Source organism: Harpia harpyja, chromosome 23 (assembly GCF_026419915.1).
Source record: "Harpia harpyja isolate bHarHar1 chromosome 23, bHarHar1 primary haplotype, whole genome shotgun sequence".
Lineage (NCBI taxonomy): Eukaryota > Metazoa > Chordata > Aves > Accipitriformes > Accipitridae > Harpia > Harpia harpyja.
Genome location: NC_068962.1, coordinates 10740254 through 10759650, shown reverse-complemented (window position 1 = coordinate 10759650; position 19397 = coordinate 10740254). Strand labels below are relative to the sequence as shown.

The following is a 19397-nucleotide window of genomic DNA, read 5'->3' as shown; positions in this document are numbered from 1 at the left end:
GTTTTCAAGATATAAAATCATTATAGCTTGGTGAACCTTTACAGCATTATCTTAAACACTTTTTAGGGTTTCACAATCAAAACACAACCATTTACTTACAAAATTGGGCATTAGAGATGCCATTTTTTGTTTCTAGTTAGATTTTGCAACATTCACAACAAAAAGGTGTCTTCCTGTGAATGTATTGTAAAGGAGCTTTTTATATAACATTTTTAATGGCAAAACTATAGTTTTCTGGCTGGCCAGTTAAACAGGATCAACTCTACTTCTGGTTAGTTGAGTGTTATTACATTTGTATTTATCTTTGCCAACATAATAAAATTGAAAATAAGCTCAGCTGTAAAAAAAAAAGTTACTGATGAAAATCTGCTTCATGAATGTTCATGAGAAAACTTAAAATAGTATAGCAAGCATAAATTTCTAAGAAATAAGTCTTTATTGCATCAAAATTTAGCTTCAGTACGTCCCCCACCATTTATGGACTGGGCTGACTATACCATTTTCTAATCTGAAGACAGGTTTTTCAGACGTCTCACTGTAGGATTGTATTATGTTTTATACGCACTGTTATGGAGTTGTTATGATGTAATGCTAAAAACAAAACCTAAAATAACATATGTTCCAAGTAAAAGAAAAAAGTCAGAACTGTTGAATAAAATCTATTAATATTTATTTATGTCCCCCCAAAGCAGGGAGAGGTTTGACAAAAGTCAATAACTAAATGACACACTCCATGCACCCTAAATCAAAGAGCATGAATACACAAGTATGGACATGAAAGACTCAGCATTAATGAAAACACTGAGTTGTGTAAGGCACCATTCTCAAGCTTTTTCTTAGTTCCTTCTGTTTTCAGCAAATATAAAACTATATTTAGAAGAGGTACTTCTTAGGGAGTAGAGTACAGGGGAAATGTTGCACCTGTAACCGTGACAATTTCATTTCATTAAATGAGGTTTCACACTGGCAGCGAAACTATTATGTACTGTAAAACTCCAATACTGGTTTTAGGTTCACACAATTTTTGTGATCGCAATACAGTTTGTAATTTCTTTTGCTGAGAAAGGATGTAACTGTTCTTTAGATTCAATTTCACGACTCCCTGCAACCTTCTAATGGCATGCTTGGGAAGCATCCTACAGAAGATACGGCATCTGTGTTAAAGGAGACGAGATACATCCTAGTTCTCTTTCAAGCACTGAAACCATTTTAAATGGAAGTGGAAAGACTAACCGTCTTAGCTGGAGCAGCAAGATTTTCCATTTCTTCATGGGTCACCCAAACATTGCCTGAGGGCTATGGACAAGGCCCGCAGGAAGGCAGGTGGGATCCACATTAGGTAAGCAGTGGTAAAGAAGAAAGGCAGCACCACTGTAAGTTAACAGCGTATAGCATCACCATCAGCACAACCACGTCCTTGCCTCTACCGAGCTGCAACTAGAGACAACTTTAGACAACTTGGTTTGTATCTTTCAGTTAGAGGATTCTGAACAGACTCGATGGAGTGCTTCAACTAGAACTGATGGATGAAATCTGGCGGACCACCGTCACAAAGGAAAGAATAATAATTAAAGCTGCATTTCACACACAAGTGGCAAATACAACCTTTAGCTCATAGCTGTCTGGAGGTAAGCTTCAGTTCTCAAAGATTTTCCAGCCTAAATATTCTGCACACATCACATGCTCATACTGTAATCTAAATAATGATTACTTCCGCTGCATGTCTGTAAATCAAAAATGTCAAGAGAATTCACTTGTAAAACTATTTTCCCTCATCCTATTGTTTTCAGTCAGATTATTACTAGGACAATGAGATGAGGCAGGGAGGGGGTGTGGAAGTCTGCTGTGTTTTCTTGAGAGCTGAAGTAAATTCACTCCTTTCCTGAGAAAGAGGGGAGGCAGAAAGACTTGGGACTTGGAAATGCACATTGCAAGGCAGGGCAGCTTTGTGCTGCCAATTACTCAGGGAGAAATAAAAAAACCAAGGCAGAATTATTCCCAATGTTTCTAGCTTGAATATACTGTTTTCTCATTTCATAACTGTCAATGCTCTTATGCTTTGAAATATGCTCTTATGCTTTTAAAATCAAAATTAATTTTGTTTAGTAATTCCAATTCCTGTTGAATCTATACTGCTTTACTTAGGTGAAGTCCATTATGATTCATAGTATTACCATGGTTATGACATATATGACATGAAGATAAAAGGCCAGTCAATAGGAACATTACAGTCCTGTTGCCCAGTTACTTATGTTGCTCAGTGGATCTGGTACCCCTCATTTCCACCAAAAGATTCTCCATGAATTCCATGAAGAAAAGAGACTAAAAAAAATAAATATTATTATTATTATTACTATTATTATCATCATCTTACTATTAGAAGTCTGGGCTGCACTACTTGAGTAGTAGTCTTTGTCCTTCACTTCTATGCCATGTTTCCCATCTGATCAAGACTTTTTTTTTTTTTTTTTATTACAGTCTCTGTTGCCTCTTTCATAGCCATCACCATCAGCCTCTCAGCATGAAACTCCCCTTTTGGTATCTCGTTTCTTTATCTCCTCATCAGTTTGGCCTGGTTTTCTTCATTTTCCACTAAAAGGTGCTTTTTATCTATAGCACATATATTCTTACTCTCCCCTAATCTACTTTCTTGCTCTTTTTGATATATTGCCCTTTCCTTTCAGACTTGTATCTCTGTGTTTCTTCTTTACTTGCTTCCTTCCTGTCTCCTGTGGCTCTCTCTCCCTTCCTCACCGAATGCACACACTCCACTTCTCCCTTCCAGACTCTCCTTTCACACCTCCAATCACTGCTTCTCTTAAAAGCATGAAGAACCGAAAGCCAGCCAACTCAGATTAGATAACATTTGAAAGGATGCAAAAAAGGAGAATGGGAACAAGATTCAAAGGAGCTGTATTCCTACATAACATCTCCCCGCTCCTGCCTTGCTCCTCCCCATCCCACCCCCCCACCCCCCCAAAAAAAAGAAAAAAAAAAAGAAGAGAAACAAAAAAAGAGAAACACAATCTGGTTTGGTTGGGAGAGATGACTTAAAGGAAGAGACAGGCAAAACTACAAATAAGATGCTCAATACCGATCATTTAGATAACATCAAGGTTAATCAAAAGCACTACTTGAAAAATAAAAAAAGAGTATCTGCTAAAGGAAAAATATCAGTGATCAACAATCAAGCAAGTGATGAACAGGTCCTTCTGAGTATCTATAGGACAGTTCACACTGATTGGGAAGTGAGTGTTACCACAGAGCCACTCGTACTACAAAAGTCTTTCTGCAGACTCCTGCAAGGTGGTGGGGAAGAAAGAGTTAGCTGAACAGGACTCACTGTTCTGGATGTTGGAGGTGCTGATGGACTTGTCAGTGATACCATCTCCTGGATTGCTAATCGGAGCTTTAAGCGATGAAGAGGATTGCTGATTCCAATTTCTCTTTGGATCTCGGTATCGGACAAAGCAGACATAATAGCTCCGCTCTTCACGTTGGCGCGGCAGGCAGCAACGTACCAGGCTGGCATGCCTAGCCAGAGCTGTTGAGAGAAAGGACGCATTCACCCAAAGCATTGCTTCATTTCTCAAATTAAATTAATCATCGAGGCACCTATCAGTCTGAATCAGCATGGTAATACACACAAATGAGTATGAATATCATAGTCTTTAATAAACCAGAATTGTTTCAGAACTTTTGAAATTGCCACGGCTTCATATGAACTCTTTTAGTTGCTTTTATTGTAACCAGAACTTTAAAGCAAGGGATGCTTTGAATTATTTTTAGAGCTGTGCCTCCAGCGCCTACTCCTTTCCTAGGCCTTTAAGGAGCAAGTAGTGGCACACGTCAGTGTTACTGCCCATTTGATAGTCTTGTCTTATATACAGAAAACAATCTAAAAGGAATTAAGTAATTTTTTCACTTTTGGACCAAAATGGCTTTCTCTCTTTTTCCGTTTTAGTCCCCATGGTGTACTTATGGGGCACAGTCTTACATTTCTCAGCTTTTATTTTCTTGGTAGAAATAAACCAAGCACAGTTCACATAACCGACCTAGTGAGGACTGAGCTTACTGTAAATTTGGGAACAGTCTGGTATGGCGTCACATCCCAGCTAAAAATACTGGTTAGAAGTTGCAGCAAAACGTGAGCACAGCTACATCACCTGTGGATTTAGAAGATACATATTTGCGGCTTCATGCTTTTCTTCTCCTTAATGTTAGCCTTACCAGCTGAGGTCAGCAACAGCCCCTTGCTTCACCGCTTAGTCTTTCCTTGTAAGAGGTACTCGCCACTCCTAGCAGTCTTTCCTGGGACCTACTGAGTAAGAATTCTTCTTGGTTTTCTCAGCTTTCTCATTTTGTGCTGCCTCATTAATACGACTGTCAGTGTCTACAGCTCTTTGCTCCCAAAGGAGATAATTCCATAGCAGGGATACATACATGTGGGAAGTTTCTGTCACAGTATGAAACACATCATGCTGTAGCAAAAACTGGATGTAAGCAGCAAATGCCATAATCACTGAGATTTTGGGGATAACGCAATGGAAAACAAAGACAGGCCTAGCTAGGTGCATCTCGAATAGGCCATCAGAATTAGCTCATTTCGTTATTTTAATTTTCTCTCTTAATAATGGCTTACTAAAAGAGGACACAAGGTCACGGAAAGGAGTCAAGATATGCCATCAGTAAATTCACCAACAAATCTGGAAAGCAGAGACCAGTTGAAGGGATTTTTATTTAATTTCTTGTAGTACAGGGAACTACTGTGTGGTTATTAACAAGTCTATACCTTATCTGGGAAACATTTACTTAAAATACAGCTGTTAGATCGCTGTTATGTCACAGGGAAAACAGACTTGAATGTCAGATTCCAAAAGAGCTCAGTCAGGCTTTTCTGTACTGACTCCTGATGTATCACAGAGCTTGAGGAACGACTGCATCATGTTTCAAAAAGCCCTTCCCACTGATGGGATGAGCCACTGCCTTCCATCCAATGCTAGTCTGAACCTCAAAAATATGATCTAATTCCAACTAACTGTAACAAAATACAAAGTTTCATGAAAGTCCAAAAATGAAAACAAAAATTACGTAGATTACACCCAGCTGCACTTAAACAAAGGGCCATGAGGAAACTATGCATAGCTTTAAAATGTATTTAATATTCTCATTTAATTTGACATTAATTTTTTTCATACATGCATTTGAAAGCAGGAAAGCGTAAATACTGGGAGTTATTCACCCTGCAGAAATAGATTCAAATGTTTGCCGCTCATTAGGTAAATTAGTTCTTTAACAAACAGCTGTCTCTACCAAAAAGTGCAGTTAGATGAAAACAGTCTCTAAGAAGAGGGCACAGTAATTTTTCTATGCCGAGAACCTAGATATCAAGATTGATATACTCTTCCAGAATTAGCTAAGAAAAGCCACAGTTCTTAAAATACATCTCACCTACATCTGTGCCACATACAAATGACCAGAATAAATGCTACGGCTGAAAAGTCAAGCCCTGAAAAGTTTGGAAATGTCACAATCGCTATCACATATACTTCTTTATTTTGGGCCTTTGTCTCCTTTAATATTATTTTCGTTCTTTAGTCGAAGGGTCACATATTATATATTCCCCAGGAGAGTATGAAATGCGCACAGTGTCCATCTGCTGACTGAATGCACTGATGCTCACTGAAGAAATACAGTACTTCTGTCCTCATATCTTTTTATCATCAGTATTCAATCTGCATTGAATACTGCAACATAAACTTCCTCATGGGCTTTCCTGTGCTACTCTCATCATATTTCCCAAGAAGTTCATAGACATCAATTTCTTTTTACAGCCCCTCTCTGAGACATACAGGAAGCATATCCTATTTTAGAGCTAAGAATCAAAGGAAAAAAAGACTGGGGCTTAACTTGTCAGAAATGTCTTCAAATTTTGGGTCACCCTGGAGGACATCAAGGGCAGATTTTTCCTCAGTATTCAGAAATGTATAGACCTTTGTATGTTCACATTTCCAGCAAATCAGCTTTGACTGTAATATTGTATATTTCCAACTGATACAAATATGGTTACAGAGCTCTCAAAGTCATATGAAAAAGTTAGGTAGTGGCCAAGTTAATGAATGTTCCATATTAACAGAGATATTTTTGGGGAAGGAAGATACCATCCCATTTTCCAAGGTCATATGCAAATGCTTGAACTGCCTTTCTGCAGTTTTCGTTTCATCTTTTTCATTAGGTACCTTCAGCAATTCCAATATGAAGCAGAAATTTTATAGACATTAGCTGCTTTCATTCCTCATCCTTCATTTATTCCCTGAACATACTCCTGTTAAAGCTTTGGAGAGGAACCTTTTTTTTTTTAATTGAAGGGAGAAACTCTACAAATTCTATCTGATGATCAATGGAGGGATGATACCCTCAGCAGACCTGAGAATTGGTGGGAATACATAGAGACACTTGGTATAGACAAGGAATAGAGACACCTGTTCCTTGAGCAAACAAAGAGCTTGTATCTCCGCTGAAGTGATACAGCCTTGTCATGTAAAAATGACCATGTATTTGTATAAGAACATCCTTACTTTCTGCCTTGTCCTCCCCTCAGCATCTGGGTAGTTTTTGAATAGTTCTTTCACCTAAAACATTCATTGATTTTTGTCAAGACTGATGGACAGCTCTGCTGAATGTTTCTCTGGATGGGTTCCAAAATCCATTCATTTAGGGTCTCCAAATCAAGGAGAGCCCTCTGCAGATTAGATTCCAGAGGTGAAGGCACTGCCTGTCAAATCAGACAGATTTCAACCTAGATCTCCCACACCCTGGGTGAAAGTGCCAAGAGGAACACCTCTTTTTCCTGTTCTGAGTGATATCTAGGCCAATCAGCCCTTTCCCATTATATTTTAAAAAACCCAGAAAGTTACAAATTCTTTAAATTTATTAAAAATTCTGAAGATGTAACTTCTGTGTTAAGCTCAAATAAAATTTGATAGCTAATTTTTGTTTTGTCCTTAGCACATCACCCTACATAAACTCTGTCTGTGGAGTTCCTAGATATTTAGAGACTGAGAAATTATAAGATTTCATAAATTCGGGGTTTGAGTGCGTTTAATAAGCCTTTTTTCCTGTCCTCATCCCCCTGTGTAATCCTGTCTTACTTTTTGCAGCTCTAGTCTCTGCTTTATGCCATCCAGTGTCAAAATCTTCTTAGTGCTCATGGCACAGCGCACAAGGGAGAGAGAAGGAGACTTTAATAGTCTCCTTTAGAATTTGTAAGGACGAGCACACAGAAGCAGTCTACAAACGTGACTCACATTTCCAAGTTATGGCCAACACTCACCTCCAGCCAGGCAACCACTGTTGGGCCATCCCACTGTGCAAAAGGCAAACCCTTTCTCCGAGCTTCTTCCAGAAGTTCATGTCTAAAAATGGATTAAAAAACGTTACATATGCAGAGGTATGTGTAGGGACAATACAGATGCAACTGTGCCTCTTCGTTAAGGGTAACAATAGTGAAACACGCCGACAGGCATAGAAAAGACCAGTGAACAATACAGCTCCTTCCCCTTTTTGAATGTATTCCTTAAACTATTCCCAACTCTTCTTTTTTTTTCTTGGTGCATTTTTGCATCCCTTTAAACACCTAACATACAAAAGGCAAGGCTTCTGCCTGTTCTTAGCTGAAGCAATATAGAATTGGGATAACCTATTCAAAAGGATCACCCATATAATAGAAGATATTGGTGAAGAGAGAAAACAGAGATTCCTGCTGAGACTAGCATAGCTCTGGTCTGGTAATGACCCAGAAAGGCCCACAAAAGTCAACTTCTAGACCTGAGCCAAGCATGGATGTAACGCAGCTGGGTCTGAGTGGTCTCTGTGTTTGAAACACAAAACCTCCTGGACCAGCTATGCACAATTCTAGGGTCTCTGGAGTACAGCTATTCAGCATTTTAAATAAGCCATCTGTGGCTAATTAAGAGTTGGTTGTATCTTTAATAGTTCCGTGTTAATTTTTTTTTTTTTTATTATTGCTTATATACAACAGAAATCCATGTGGTTTACTGGTGTATACATTTTTATAATTATGGAATTGATGTGGTTTCTCAATTTTATACATATATACATAGATATATATCTATTGAGTTGATCCGATACCAATCCAACTCCTGCATTTGCAGCTTTTCTGGACTGCAATGAGTGTGTATGTAAAACATCATGCTCAAAGCTTAAAATATACTTTTAATACAGTGGCATTAAATATTTGGTAAAGTTACGTATAGGCCAGTCAGCTAGACTATCAGGAAAATGCTCTATATTAAACACATTCAACCATTTGACCAGACATTTTTATTCCTGGAGCAGGAATAAAGAGCCCACCGTGGTGGTGCATAGAAAAAGCAGTCCCTCACAAGTCTTTTTTTCCTGGTATTTAACAACATATTTTCAGCTGCTTCCTACTGAGTGAAACACCAAAGAAGGCTCTCAGCAACAAGCGGTAGTGAGAAACAAATTAGACAGGGACTATGCTAGTGCAGTATTAAAATTTGCTTACATTCCCACATAACAAAGAAATCTTGGAATTACAGCTTCAATTTTGCTCCGTCCTCCTTTATTACTACAGCCTTTGTGGTTCAGTTATCCCTCGGCAATTCTTCACTGCCTTAGCAGCCTTTCAAATATATATACTACAAAATCACAGCAGATAAAAGCGATGGAATCATCTTACCCCTAAGGAGTATTCCTTCTGGGATTTTTGCACTGCTGAGGGGCCAGACTGAGAGAATTCAGCTTTAGTGGAAAATGGAACTCAAATATGCAATTTTGCATATGTGTTTAAATCTCTGGCTCTGAATATTAATAGAAAGACAGCTGCTTTACTTTCTATGTTTATGCTGTAGTAATATGTAACATTACAAATACTTGACAGCGTTACTGAAGTTTATCTAGCTTCTCCTCCCACACATCCTTTGCAGCATACCTCATCCTTTGTCACTCAGATTTCCAAAGAATTTTGCTTTCTGTGAAAGCATAATCTTCAGTAAAACGAGAAGTTGCTCTCTGGGTGCATAAACACCACGTTCCCTTCAGTAGCTGTTGGAGGTGCGGGAATGCCATATTCCCGGGGAGACCAGCAGCGAAGGCCAAGAGAGACGTACACGCTTGGCTGCTTAGGAGAGCAGAATCGAGGCACGGCCAGCCGTGACCGCCTCCGAGCTACCTGCGGACGAGGTGTTGGGGCTGCAGCCTTCCCTCACGCTGGCTCCGCAGGCTGCCCGCACGGCTACAGCAGTGCTGTACCTCCCGCCGGTGCCACACGGCGGTCCTTAGGGAGAGCCAAACTTTCAGGGATGCCCCTTCCTCACCTGGCCACCTTTGGTGTCCCACGGCAGAGCACGGACCCTCCAAAACCCTGTGTGACTCGCTGCCTTCCCAAAGCCGGCCCGCGCCCAGGGAACGGCCCCTTCGGCGGCTGGGAGTCCCGTGGAGGCGCCGTCCTTGGGGGAACCTGAGCCCAGATTTTTCCTCATCTGGGGTATTCTCGTCACCCATACCAGCTGAAAGGGCAGGGTTGGCTATCGCGGTAAGAAAAAAAGGAGATTATGGCTTTGAGGGCCAGGGGCCTTCCTTGCTTGCGTTGGTCTCCTGCTCCAAGCAGGCGAGCAGCATGTGGTCTACAAGGTGACGGGGTTCAGGAAGAACTTTTGGCTTATTTCTTTGATTTGGTGTTAAATCCCTGCGTGGCCTAAGCCACCGAGGTGCCTGCAGAAGAGGCATTGGCACTTTAAGTTCTCACTTCCATGAAAAACTTATTTCCTTTATGCTGGAATTATAACGTACATATTTCTAGGGAGTCCTCTGTGACTTTGCAACATTTGAACTGGCCTGAGGCGTGGTGTGGAGGCTTAGCATTATTCCAGTGCTTCTCAAACAAATATACTCTAGAAGAGTAGGAAAGCACTTCTGTTACTTCAGAGGCATTCTGGCTCACAGAGCTAAAGGAAAATATAGTTGTGGTTATTGATTTTGGCTGAAGAAAATGGGGCCAGGCCAGAAAAGGGATGCCCTATATATGCTATAGCCAAGGACTACAGCATGATAAACATAATCCAGAGGGTCTTGGCATGTAGAAGGAAAGTGTTTTGGTTTGAAAATATTTTTAGTGTAAAGTTAAAATCCTTTACTCAGACGCACACAGGGAATACAGCCATCATAAGGCCTGTGCCTCACTTATTGATGTGGAATACTAAAAGGATTTTTATAATATTTCTTTCCCTTAAAAAAAATTTATGCTTCAGAATTTATACTTCCTTCCCTCAGAAGTTTCATTTAAACACCTCTCAGATATTAAAGTTTATTTAAATTATATTTTTCTTCTTGAACAGTATTCTTTGACTACTTCTTAATATACACTAGGAGATCTGCAGAACCTGAATTTTCAATTTCTAAACCAGAACTAACCCCAGATTTTCTATATTTTGACTAAGAGAGATATTCTTTAGTTGGTAGTCAAAGAAAACTCTGGGTTTTTTTTATATGAACTAGCACTATAGAAAAAACTCCACTCTTTCAAAATAAGTTAAAAGTGTCACGTAGGAAAAAACATGTATCATTTTGATCCATAGTGCAAATAATCAGAAAAAGGAATCCAGTGATCTCCCTATTTTGAAATATAATCCTTATATTTTAGAACCGCCTGAATGTACTGTTGTCCTTGTGGGATAGTCACTGGCTTCCTGAAAACAGGTCCCCAGAGCCCAACATTGGCGACTGCAGTTCAATTTTCCTTACAAAAACATAGAACTGATCACAGGAGGAAGAAGACATGAATATCCTAAAGCTCGTCACTCCCTCTTCCTTTCATTACAAAGATAGGGTCTGGAGATCGTGAATAGCATTAGACAGTTTCTCTAATTTAGAAGATGCTTTGCAGGGGAACATGGGGATTTTCTCCTCACTAAGGCTTTTTCAGATGAGTACTACATGTTATAATGTGGCCACTTTGCATTGGTAAGGAGGTAGGGAATTAAAATGTAATTATTTCCATGCTCATTTAGTTTTTTGGCAACATATGAAAACAAGCTGATAAGGAATAATTGACATTTATTAAGCATTATTATAAATGCTATTATTTTACAGACAAGGCTTTAAAGCACTTACTACCACTGGAATGAATTCCAAATTAAAGCCATATTTTTAAAGATAACATTATTACTGTTCAAGAACGAAATCCTCTTCCTGGAGACATTATGGGAGTAACTGCAATATGCTATTTAAAATATATCACTACCCTGAGCCTGGTTTTGCAAAGTCAGGAAATTTCATGAACCTCAACTGTTTAGCAGTCATCCAAAATTTGAGAGATGCTTGTATTTGTCTGTTTCAGAGAGAGTGCCTCAAAGTGGGCTGCCTTTGCTCTTTTTTTTTTTCTTTTTCAAAGACAGAGGAAAAAAAAAAAAAAATCACGTCATGTCAAGTTGTGTGTCAGAGAAGCGGGGCTGCCTCCCCAGCACTGACTTCTGATGTTTAATCCTCCCCAAAATGACTTTCTAAGGATATTGTTGCATCGGGCCATTTTCTTTAGCACCATTTTTCTGAGACCCAGGTACAACTGCCCAAATCATCATCAACCTACCAAGCTGAGAGCACAACTGTCTTATACCATGGGGACTACGAATGCTTCAATATCCCTCTAGAGAGCAGAGGTACATGGGAGCAAAAGGAAGGGGGAAATGATAAGAGCAAAACTATGTTATTATCCTGCAAATTTTCTCCCTCATATATATCCTTCCCTTGCACCAGGAAAATTCTAGCTCTGTATCAGCAGCCCTCACCAACTCATTGCATAAAACTCAATGAACTTTTATTAAAAATAAGAATAATCTTTAAATAGACTTTGTGTCGGAAGTTAACAAGATCTTGATTTAAAGTGTGTCACTTTAGTGACATTCAATTTTCTTTACGAAGATGAGGCTCCCCCCATGAAGCAAACGAGAAATAACAGCTTAGGATTTCTGGCACACATAATGCAAAGACTCGGTGCAGTACACAAAGTCCACACACTGTCTTGATGAAACTTGAACAATGTTTCAACAGAGATCTTCATATTTCTGCAAATAATAGCATTTACTCTGATAGTTCTAGTAGGGTTCACAAGAAAAGTCGTCAGGGATATTATATTACGCATATTACAATGTCTCTTAGTTAAAATGTAATCATGAATGTGAGATAAATTGAAAACGAGGCACAGTGAAGTCAAGAGCCAAATCATGTTAGTAAAATCCAAGCAGAATTTAGTTAAAAATTTTGGCTAATGGGCAATTTAGATCCTATGAAATGGCCTTTACTCATAGACATTTTCTCAAAAAAATAACAGACAAAAGCATTGACCCTCTGATTATTATTATTATTACTGATACTATCATGATTATTGTTATCATGAATACTAAAATGTTTAGTTTACAACAAAATATTATACATGATTGGTTTCTAGAAGAGATTTAGACAGAAAGGATAGGCCAAATATGCTGCATTCATCTGAGTAATCCTATAATTTCAAGTTAAGATTAAACACATCTGCCTCTTGAAAGCTAACATACTCACATTCAAAGACTCCAAAATTCAGGAGAGAGGATTTCTAATGAATTAAGCTGGATTTGGATTTTATCTTTTCTATTGTCATCTAAATATTTAAGAGAGGGTAGAATCCTGTAGCTAAGGTCATTGTATGACAAAATAAGGTAGCTGAATTTGGATAAATTAATAATGATATTAAATGTCTAATAAAAAATAATAAGTTACATTTTATCTATTTATTTTTCTGCAAGACTATAAATGTTTTTAAAGTAGGAAGTAGAAAAGAAAAAGAAGAGAGATTCAGACTTGATATTGCCACATAATGCTGATTTAATTTAATCTGAAAGGATCCATCTGACTTAAAGACTGCACTAATTAAAAACTGGGTCAGATCTTGTTTCAACTTCGGCACTTAAGTGACCTGGCTTTTAAATATTTGAAATCCTCATTCTTTCTCCTTTTTGATACTTGATATAATAGACTGAGAACAATGGGCAAAATTCAATTTCCTTCTTTACAAACTGTTTTGTATCCAACTTTAAGGAGTTTTCAGAAAAAATGACTGAAATACAGAAATCAAGATGCAACTAATAAATAAAAGTTTTTAAATCTAGAAAACAAGGAAGTATAACTCTAAATTTAATAGCATCCCAGATAACACAGATTAGCAAAGCAGATTTAACAATGCTGTGATTATTCTATATAGGTGTACATTTTAAGTATAGGGAAACTGAAGGACAGCATTTTTTTTTTCTGAAGACATATTAAGTGAAGCATGTTCAGGAATGCTTAATACAGACCCTAACAAATTAGAGCTTCTGAGAGCTACTATTAAAAAAAAAATAAAACACCTGTGAAATAAACAGACTTGCATAATACATAGCCTTGCAATCTTGTATGTACTGTCCTGCATTAGAGACCCCTGGAGTTCCCACGTTGATTAAATGTTATCAAATCTATTTTTATAAAGCCATTTCAAAATCACGTATTCTAAATTAATGGGGTAACCTCTGTTCTCTTTGAGTTTTTTGTCCTTACACCTTTAGAAAGTTATAGCTCATACATGCTTTGAACAGATGAAATTTTCTCCCCAAGTTCCAAAAATTATTCAAGAAAAAATAACATTTGTACAATAGATCAAAGAGGAGACGAAGATTTTAAACTTGATATCAGGTTAACAATTTTAAAAAAAGCCAAACCCAAACATAAAAAAATGAACCGGTGAAAAAGAAAACAGTAAAATTATAAGCATAAATGAAATATTATTGTACAACTACTACACAGCATGAGGGCTCAAACAGGAAAAAAAGAAATTGTGTACTCTGGATTACTAGAGTGTTTACGAATTTGAGTCCTCTGTGATTTAATTAAACAGAATTTATGCCTTAACAGCATTTGTTAATCTAGGCCTTCACTCTCACGATTTTTTCAGTGACTTAAACTTTCAAATGCCTTTGTGATTCTGGACTTTAGACCTCCCCAAATGTGTTTATTTACAGAAATTGACAGAAGTTATCTCCAACTAGTTAATCCATTCTGTTAAGCCCTACAGGAGCAAGTCCTGACCTGAATTTGTGTATGTTTTCAAGGTTTACCATTATTTTGGATACTTCGAAAGTTTTTATTTGGGTCAGTTTTATGCATGATTTTGTTACATAAGGTTCACAGAAAAACAAAAAGAAATAAAACGAAGAAAATAAACATGGTGCTGAAAATGAATACGTTCAGCAGCCATGGTGTTTTAACTTACCCAGATATGCTTTTCATGAGATGGAGAGAGATGAATGGAAAAAAAAAAAAGCACATAAATGTTAATGAACATATAGTCATCCATAAAAAATAAAATAAAATCATATGATAGATAAAATAATACAACCATTATAACTATGAAAATCTTTCTAAGTGGTCTTTGAATGCTTTAAAGAAGTTAATGTTGTTTTGAAGAACAGATACATCTTTCAAAATGAGATTTTCATTAAACTGATGTTGGCTATTTATTAGGTACCACTCAGCACAGCACTTCTACCATCTAAAATACATATTTGTGGCAAAGATCTGTAAACACAGTGAAGGTATTTTCAAATCAAAGCATTTTGCCCAGATTTGAATAATTTCATAATGATTTTTGTGTAACACCAAAAATCCTGAAAATCCCAAACCTGTGGATTTAAGCAAGTTACTATAGAGACACAGAAAAATTGAGTGGACTACAAACCAAGGTTTACTTTTCCATGCGCACTTTACTAATACTTTAGCAAAATATCTTACTGTAATCACAAATGACCTAGACTTGGGGTTTTGTGGTGGTTTTTTTTTTTAAGTATGCAGATTTCATGCACATAGGACTAACATTTGTAATGGTTATTCTTGTTGTGTGGTATTTTAATTTAAGCAGTCGTACTAATGCTAGATTAGTAACAATACTGGTATGAGTGATTTGCCCTCTAAGTAACCTAGTCTTGCCAATATAATTGGTAACAGTATCTGTAGGAGAAAGCGGGATGCCATTGGCGATAATAAACTTTCTTCAGCATCCTTTAATTGCCATCATAAAAAGAAAATTATATGCCTGAATGAAACCCAGACATGTCAGAATATTATATTTCTATTAATGAAGGATTTACAGAGATATAAAAATGCTTGGTAGACACAGCTGTAGAAAACTTAGGGGCAAAAAGCCTGTGCTCTCATTAATTAAGAAGAGGTTGCAGACATTTCAGTGAGTTCAGGAGAGTGGTGGTTTCAAGATCTTAAATTTTGTTTTCACATGTGTGAGATCAGCAGAACAGCTGGGAGAGAGGAGAGAAAGTGTGATACAGAAAAGTAGATGGAATCAAATGACATTTATACACAGAAAGTTTAAGAAAGGAAAATTAAGGAAGGGAAGGACAACGAAGGTATGCAGTATAAATAAAGGACTAAGGAACTATTCAAACAATTACCAAATCTGATGGAAGTAGCACTAGAATTGAATATGCATTCATGATTCATGCTCATTTTCTGCTGAGCTAACTGTAACGACTGACTTGAATACCTTTGCTGCAAGAGATTTTAATTTTGGACCTTTCAGAGTCTATTGAACTAGAACTCCCACTTCTTACATCTTCCTCAGAATACTCCTTTGGGTATGGGTAGAGAGAAATGAACATGGGGATTAACTGGAATGCGAGTCATTTTCTGGCAGGTTTAATGAGTTGGCAGTTTGCAGTCGCTTGGGGATAACTTGTGGGACCTGAAGGCTGTTCCAGTCTCCCCCATCATAGAAGCAGAGGATGAAGGGATATTCCTTCACTGCCTGAACATTTTGTCTGCAGAATAATAAAATACAGCAGAAAAAAATGGATCTTTAAATTGTAGCTTTCACCTTTTCATAAGACAACCATTTTATCACCATTTTATTTGAAGGAACACAAGTATTTCCCTTTGACATGTATTAAACTAAAAGTTATGTAGTATTTTTTTCCTCTGCTGTGTTTTATCCATTCTTCCCTTAAACCTTAATTCTACAGTTAATCTGACAGGATATTTGCATCTGCTGGAGACCATCATTTAGAGAGCCAGCTGCATGCATGAGGGTAGTTGCTTACATTTATCCAGAAATCCCAAACTGCAATAGATAGGCCTATATGTGTAGATAAGGCAAGGACTGGGGCCTTGTTCTGTTTTTGTTTGATTAAAAACTTGCAACTTGTTGATAAAAATATCCTTATCTTTTATGAGGAAAAGAATAAAAAGAACTTGGCAAAGGATAAAACCATTATTTTTAAAAAGACAAGATTTTTAAAAATATGAGTTAGATCTAGAATAAAATGTTGTATCAATTCTTTCATCCTCAGAATAATGGGTAAGGTTTAATAATCCTCCGCAAGATAAATACCCATATATCCTTACATTTGTAATGCTAAAAAGGCTCCAAGTATCCAATGTAGTACCAAGATACCTTTTTAACATTGCAAAAGCTTTTACTGACTAATGATTTGAAAGGGTCTTCCAGTAAGTGTTAAAAATGTTTGCTAAAGGAATTAAGTTTAAAAAGAAAACTCATCTTTATGTATGTCTCAAGGATTAGACACCAGTCCGGCCAAGAGAAAACCATGGTGGACACAGCAGACAATCCTAAACTGTGTATCAGAACACTGAATACTTCTCCTTCCTCCACTGGAATCAGGAAATAGAAAATAATAGCTACTGAACACAGTACTGTTTGCTGGAAAGGGAGGAAGAACTAAAGATCAGTCTGAAAGCTACTAACAGCATCAAGTAGTTTCTCATAGATGAGGTAGGAAGGGAAGAAATTAAATGCAAAACTTGAATTTTCCTAATGATTTAGTAAATAAAAGATTGGGGGAAAAAAAAGGCATTGCATTCTTAAGAGCTACTGTACAAAAATAAAACATGTACATTTAGGATATAATGGTGTTTAATATGCATTAAATATACAGGAACATTAGATGGATGGCACAGAAAAAGACCTTAATTAATCCAATTGGATTCATTTTTTCAAAATGTGTGCAATTAAGAAAATAATTAGAAACAGCTATTTGTATACTGCAGAGGACAGATTATCTGTAGTCACAAATACACTATGTCAAATTCTAATTGCAGCTGCACACATAAAACTTAATTAAAGGGGCATTGTGTGGATTCAAAATCAACTAAATGATAACTACAGTGGTTCAAACTCTTATTCCACAAAAAGGACTACCTAGACACTTTTTCAAGTAGCCTGTTGACAGGGATCTAAAACTTAGGTTCACCTGTAAAAAATGGAAGTCCCAGTGTTCTGTTTTCTTTTACTGATTTTATTTAAATGTGGATTACCACAACATGAGGCCTATTTTTTGTGACTTCTCTCTATCATCTCCCAATTTTTGAAGGATATATACAAATGAAAACCAACAAAAGAAAAGGACTGAAGCATTATTAGCAATTTGTCAAATCTATCAAAGGAATTTATCAACATTTATAATTCTTTCTTTTTCTAGGTAGAAAGGAAGAAGAGTCAATTAATACAACATGCTCTTCTGTTCATATGAAAGTTACTACTCTTTAATATGTACATCTCTGTAGTCAGCTGAGAATTAACAGCACTGCAATTCTCTCTGCAAGGTTAATTATAAGGCTATGAATACTAAGAATTTCTTTTTACACTGTAATTTTACACATGAGAATTACTTAGGCCTTGATTTTACAGGTCTTTATTCGTGTATGTAAGCATATGTACGTGTCCTGGCATATCAAGGCTTTTCTGCAATCCACCTGAAGGCAGGAGGCTATATCTGGCAAACAAAAACCTGTACCTGTGGAGTAAATCTCCCCAAAACAGGTTCATAGGAAAGAATGGTTTACTTCGATTTTCCTTGGAAAACATAAACCTCACATCTTAAGCTTGTTTTGGAAATGTGGAATTAATAGATTCTTGACCAGAGTCAAATCAACAAAAATTGAAGAAAAGTGTGAAGCTAAAGCTCTGCTCTTGACCCATCCTAACACTGCCAGATGACTAGGAGTGACAGCATTATGTCACAGTGCAGTTATTTCACTGGCTATGAGGTATGTAATGATTGTTATTCGAACATTCATATTAATAAACTGGGGAATTCATCAGCTTCTGGGCTGGAATCCTGTCAGTATGATCCAGGCTGGCTGACTTGCATATGAATTTTTTTTCATGGAGATAATTTGTATTTGGGATTGCTGAGGATGCGATGGCATAGGCCGATCTCAAACTGTACTAGCAGTGTGGACAAGGTCAAATCCACCTCCCTGTGACAACCTAGGACTCCATAGCACTTAAATGTCTCTCAAGCCTTGCCTTATGTTGGTGCCTTGCACAGGATGAAATAAACACATCCTGTGAAATATCAGTGATTATGACCAACCATTACACACTTTTACAGAAGACATATATGTCTTGTCTGTCTTCAGCATGCTTCCTTCTTCAGGCAGATACTTACTTGCTGCAACACTGCATATTGTTGCAGATCAAATCAAATTTTACATGTGAAAAGGATATATATTACTGGTGCTCAGAGCTATGCTGCACTTTGAAAGACAAAGCAAGGCTCTTCAGAGCTGTATTTGCCACCAGTGTGGCTTTTGGGTAAGGACAGTTTGACATCACTCCTGAGCAAAACTGTGGACGAGGAGAATACAACTGATATTCACTAGGACAGTTATAGCAAAAAGGTAAGCAAGCATGGCTCTATTTCTTGATAATATTTCAAGTTTGGCTGAGTCCATTGTGTCCATTGTTAAAGAAGATTTTTAGAAAGGGTTCATCATATGGTATTTTAGTTAAAAGGACAGAAAAACATTTATAGAGCTTCTGTTAAGCGCCTTAATTTGCTACCTGATATAAGGTCAGCGGGGATATGTGTTTTTAATGGGGATACAGATAATTTGATTTTAGGCGCAGTGTTATCTACTCTTTTTCTGAGGCATGAATTGTCTTGTGGGACACATGCTGATCAACTTCTGCTGTCCCGGAGGACAATATGGTTGTATCCGAACCCTCCGCAAACCTTTATGAGTTGCGATAGAAACTGAAATGACCTGAAACTTCCTACGCTGGGTCCCAGCTTGTGCTATCACAACACCCCTGGGTGAAAGCCAAGGCCAAGTTATTGTGCACCGTCATATTATTTGGTGCAAAAACACCCACAAAGGATGATCTTATGAACAGCTGGGATAGAGTATACAGGGTCACAGAGAAAAGGTACCTACAAAAGTCAGAATTGGGAATTAGGTAACCATTTTTCACAGGGAGACCGATTACTTGCTAGAAAAGAAGTACTAAGAGAAAAGCTCCATTCCTCATTTCAGTG

General features: G+C 37.5%; 1 protein-coding gene across 12 annotated transcripts in view; it reads right to left on the bottom strand.

Annotated features, from left to right (window-relative positions):
- Positions 1-19397, bottom strand: part of PPFIA2 (PTPRF interacting protein alpha 2) — a 355332-nt gene that overhangs the window by 13291 nt on the left and 322644 nt on the right. For all 12 annotated transcript variants that reach the window (XM_052774388.1, XM_052774394.1, XM_052774386.1 and 9 more), the window contains 3 exons: positions 7334-7415; positions 3344-3544; positions 1234-1296 (listed from right to left, as the gene is read on the bottom strand). In XM_052774388.1, coding sequence (XP_052630348.1) covers positions 1234-1296; positions 3344-3544; positions 7334-7415 — 346 coding nt within the window. The remainder of the gene's footprint in view (positions 1-1233; positions 1297-3343; positions 3545-7333; positions 7416-19397) is intronic.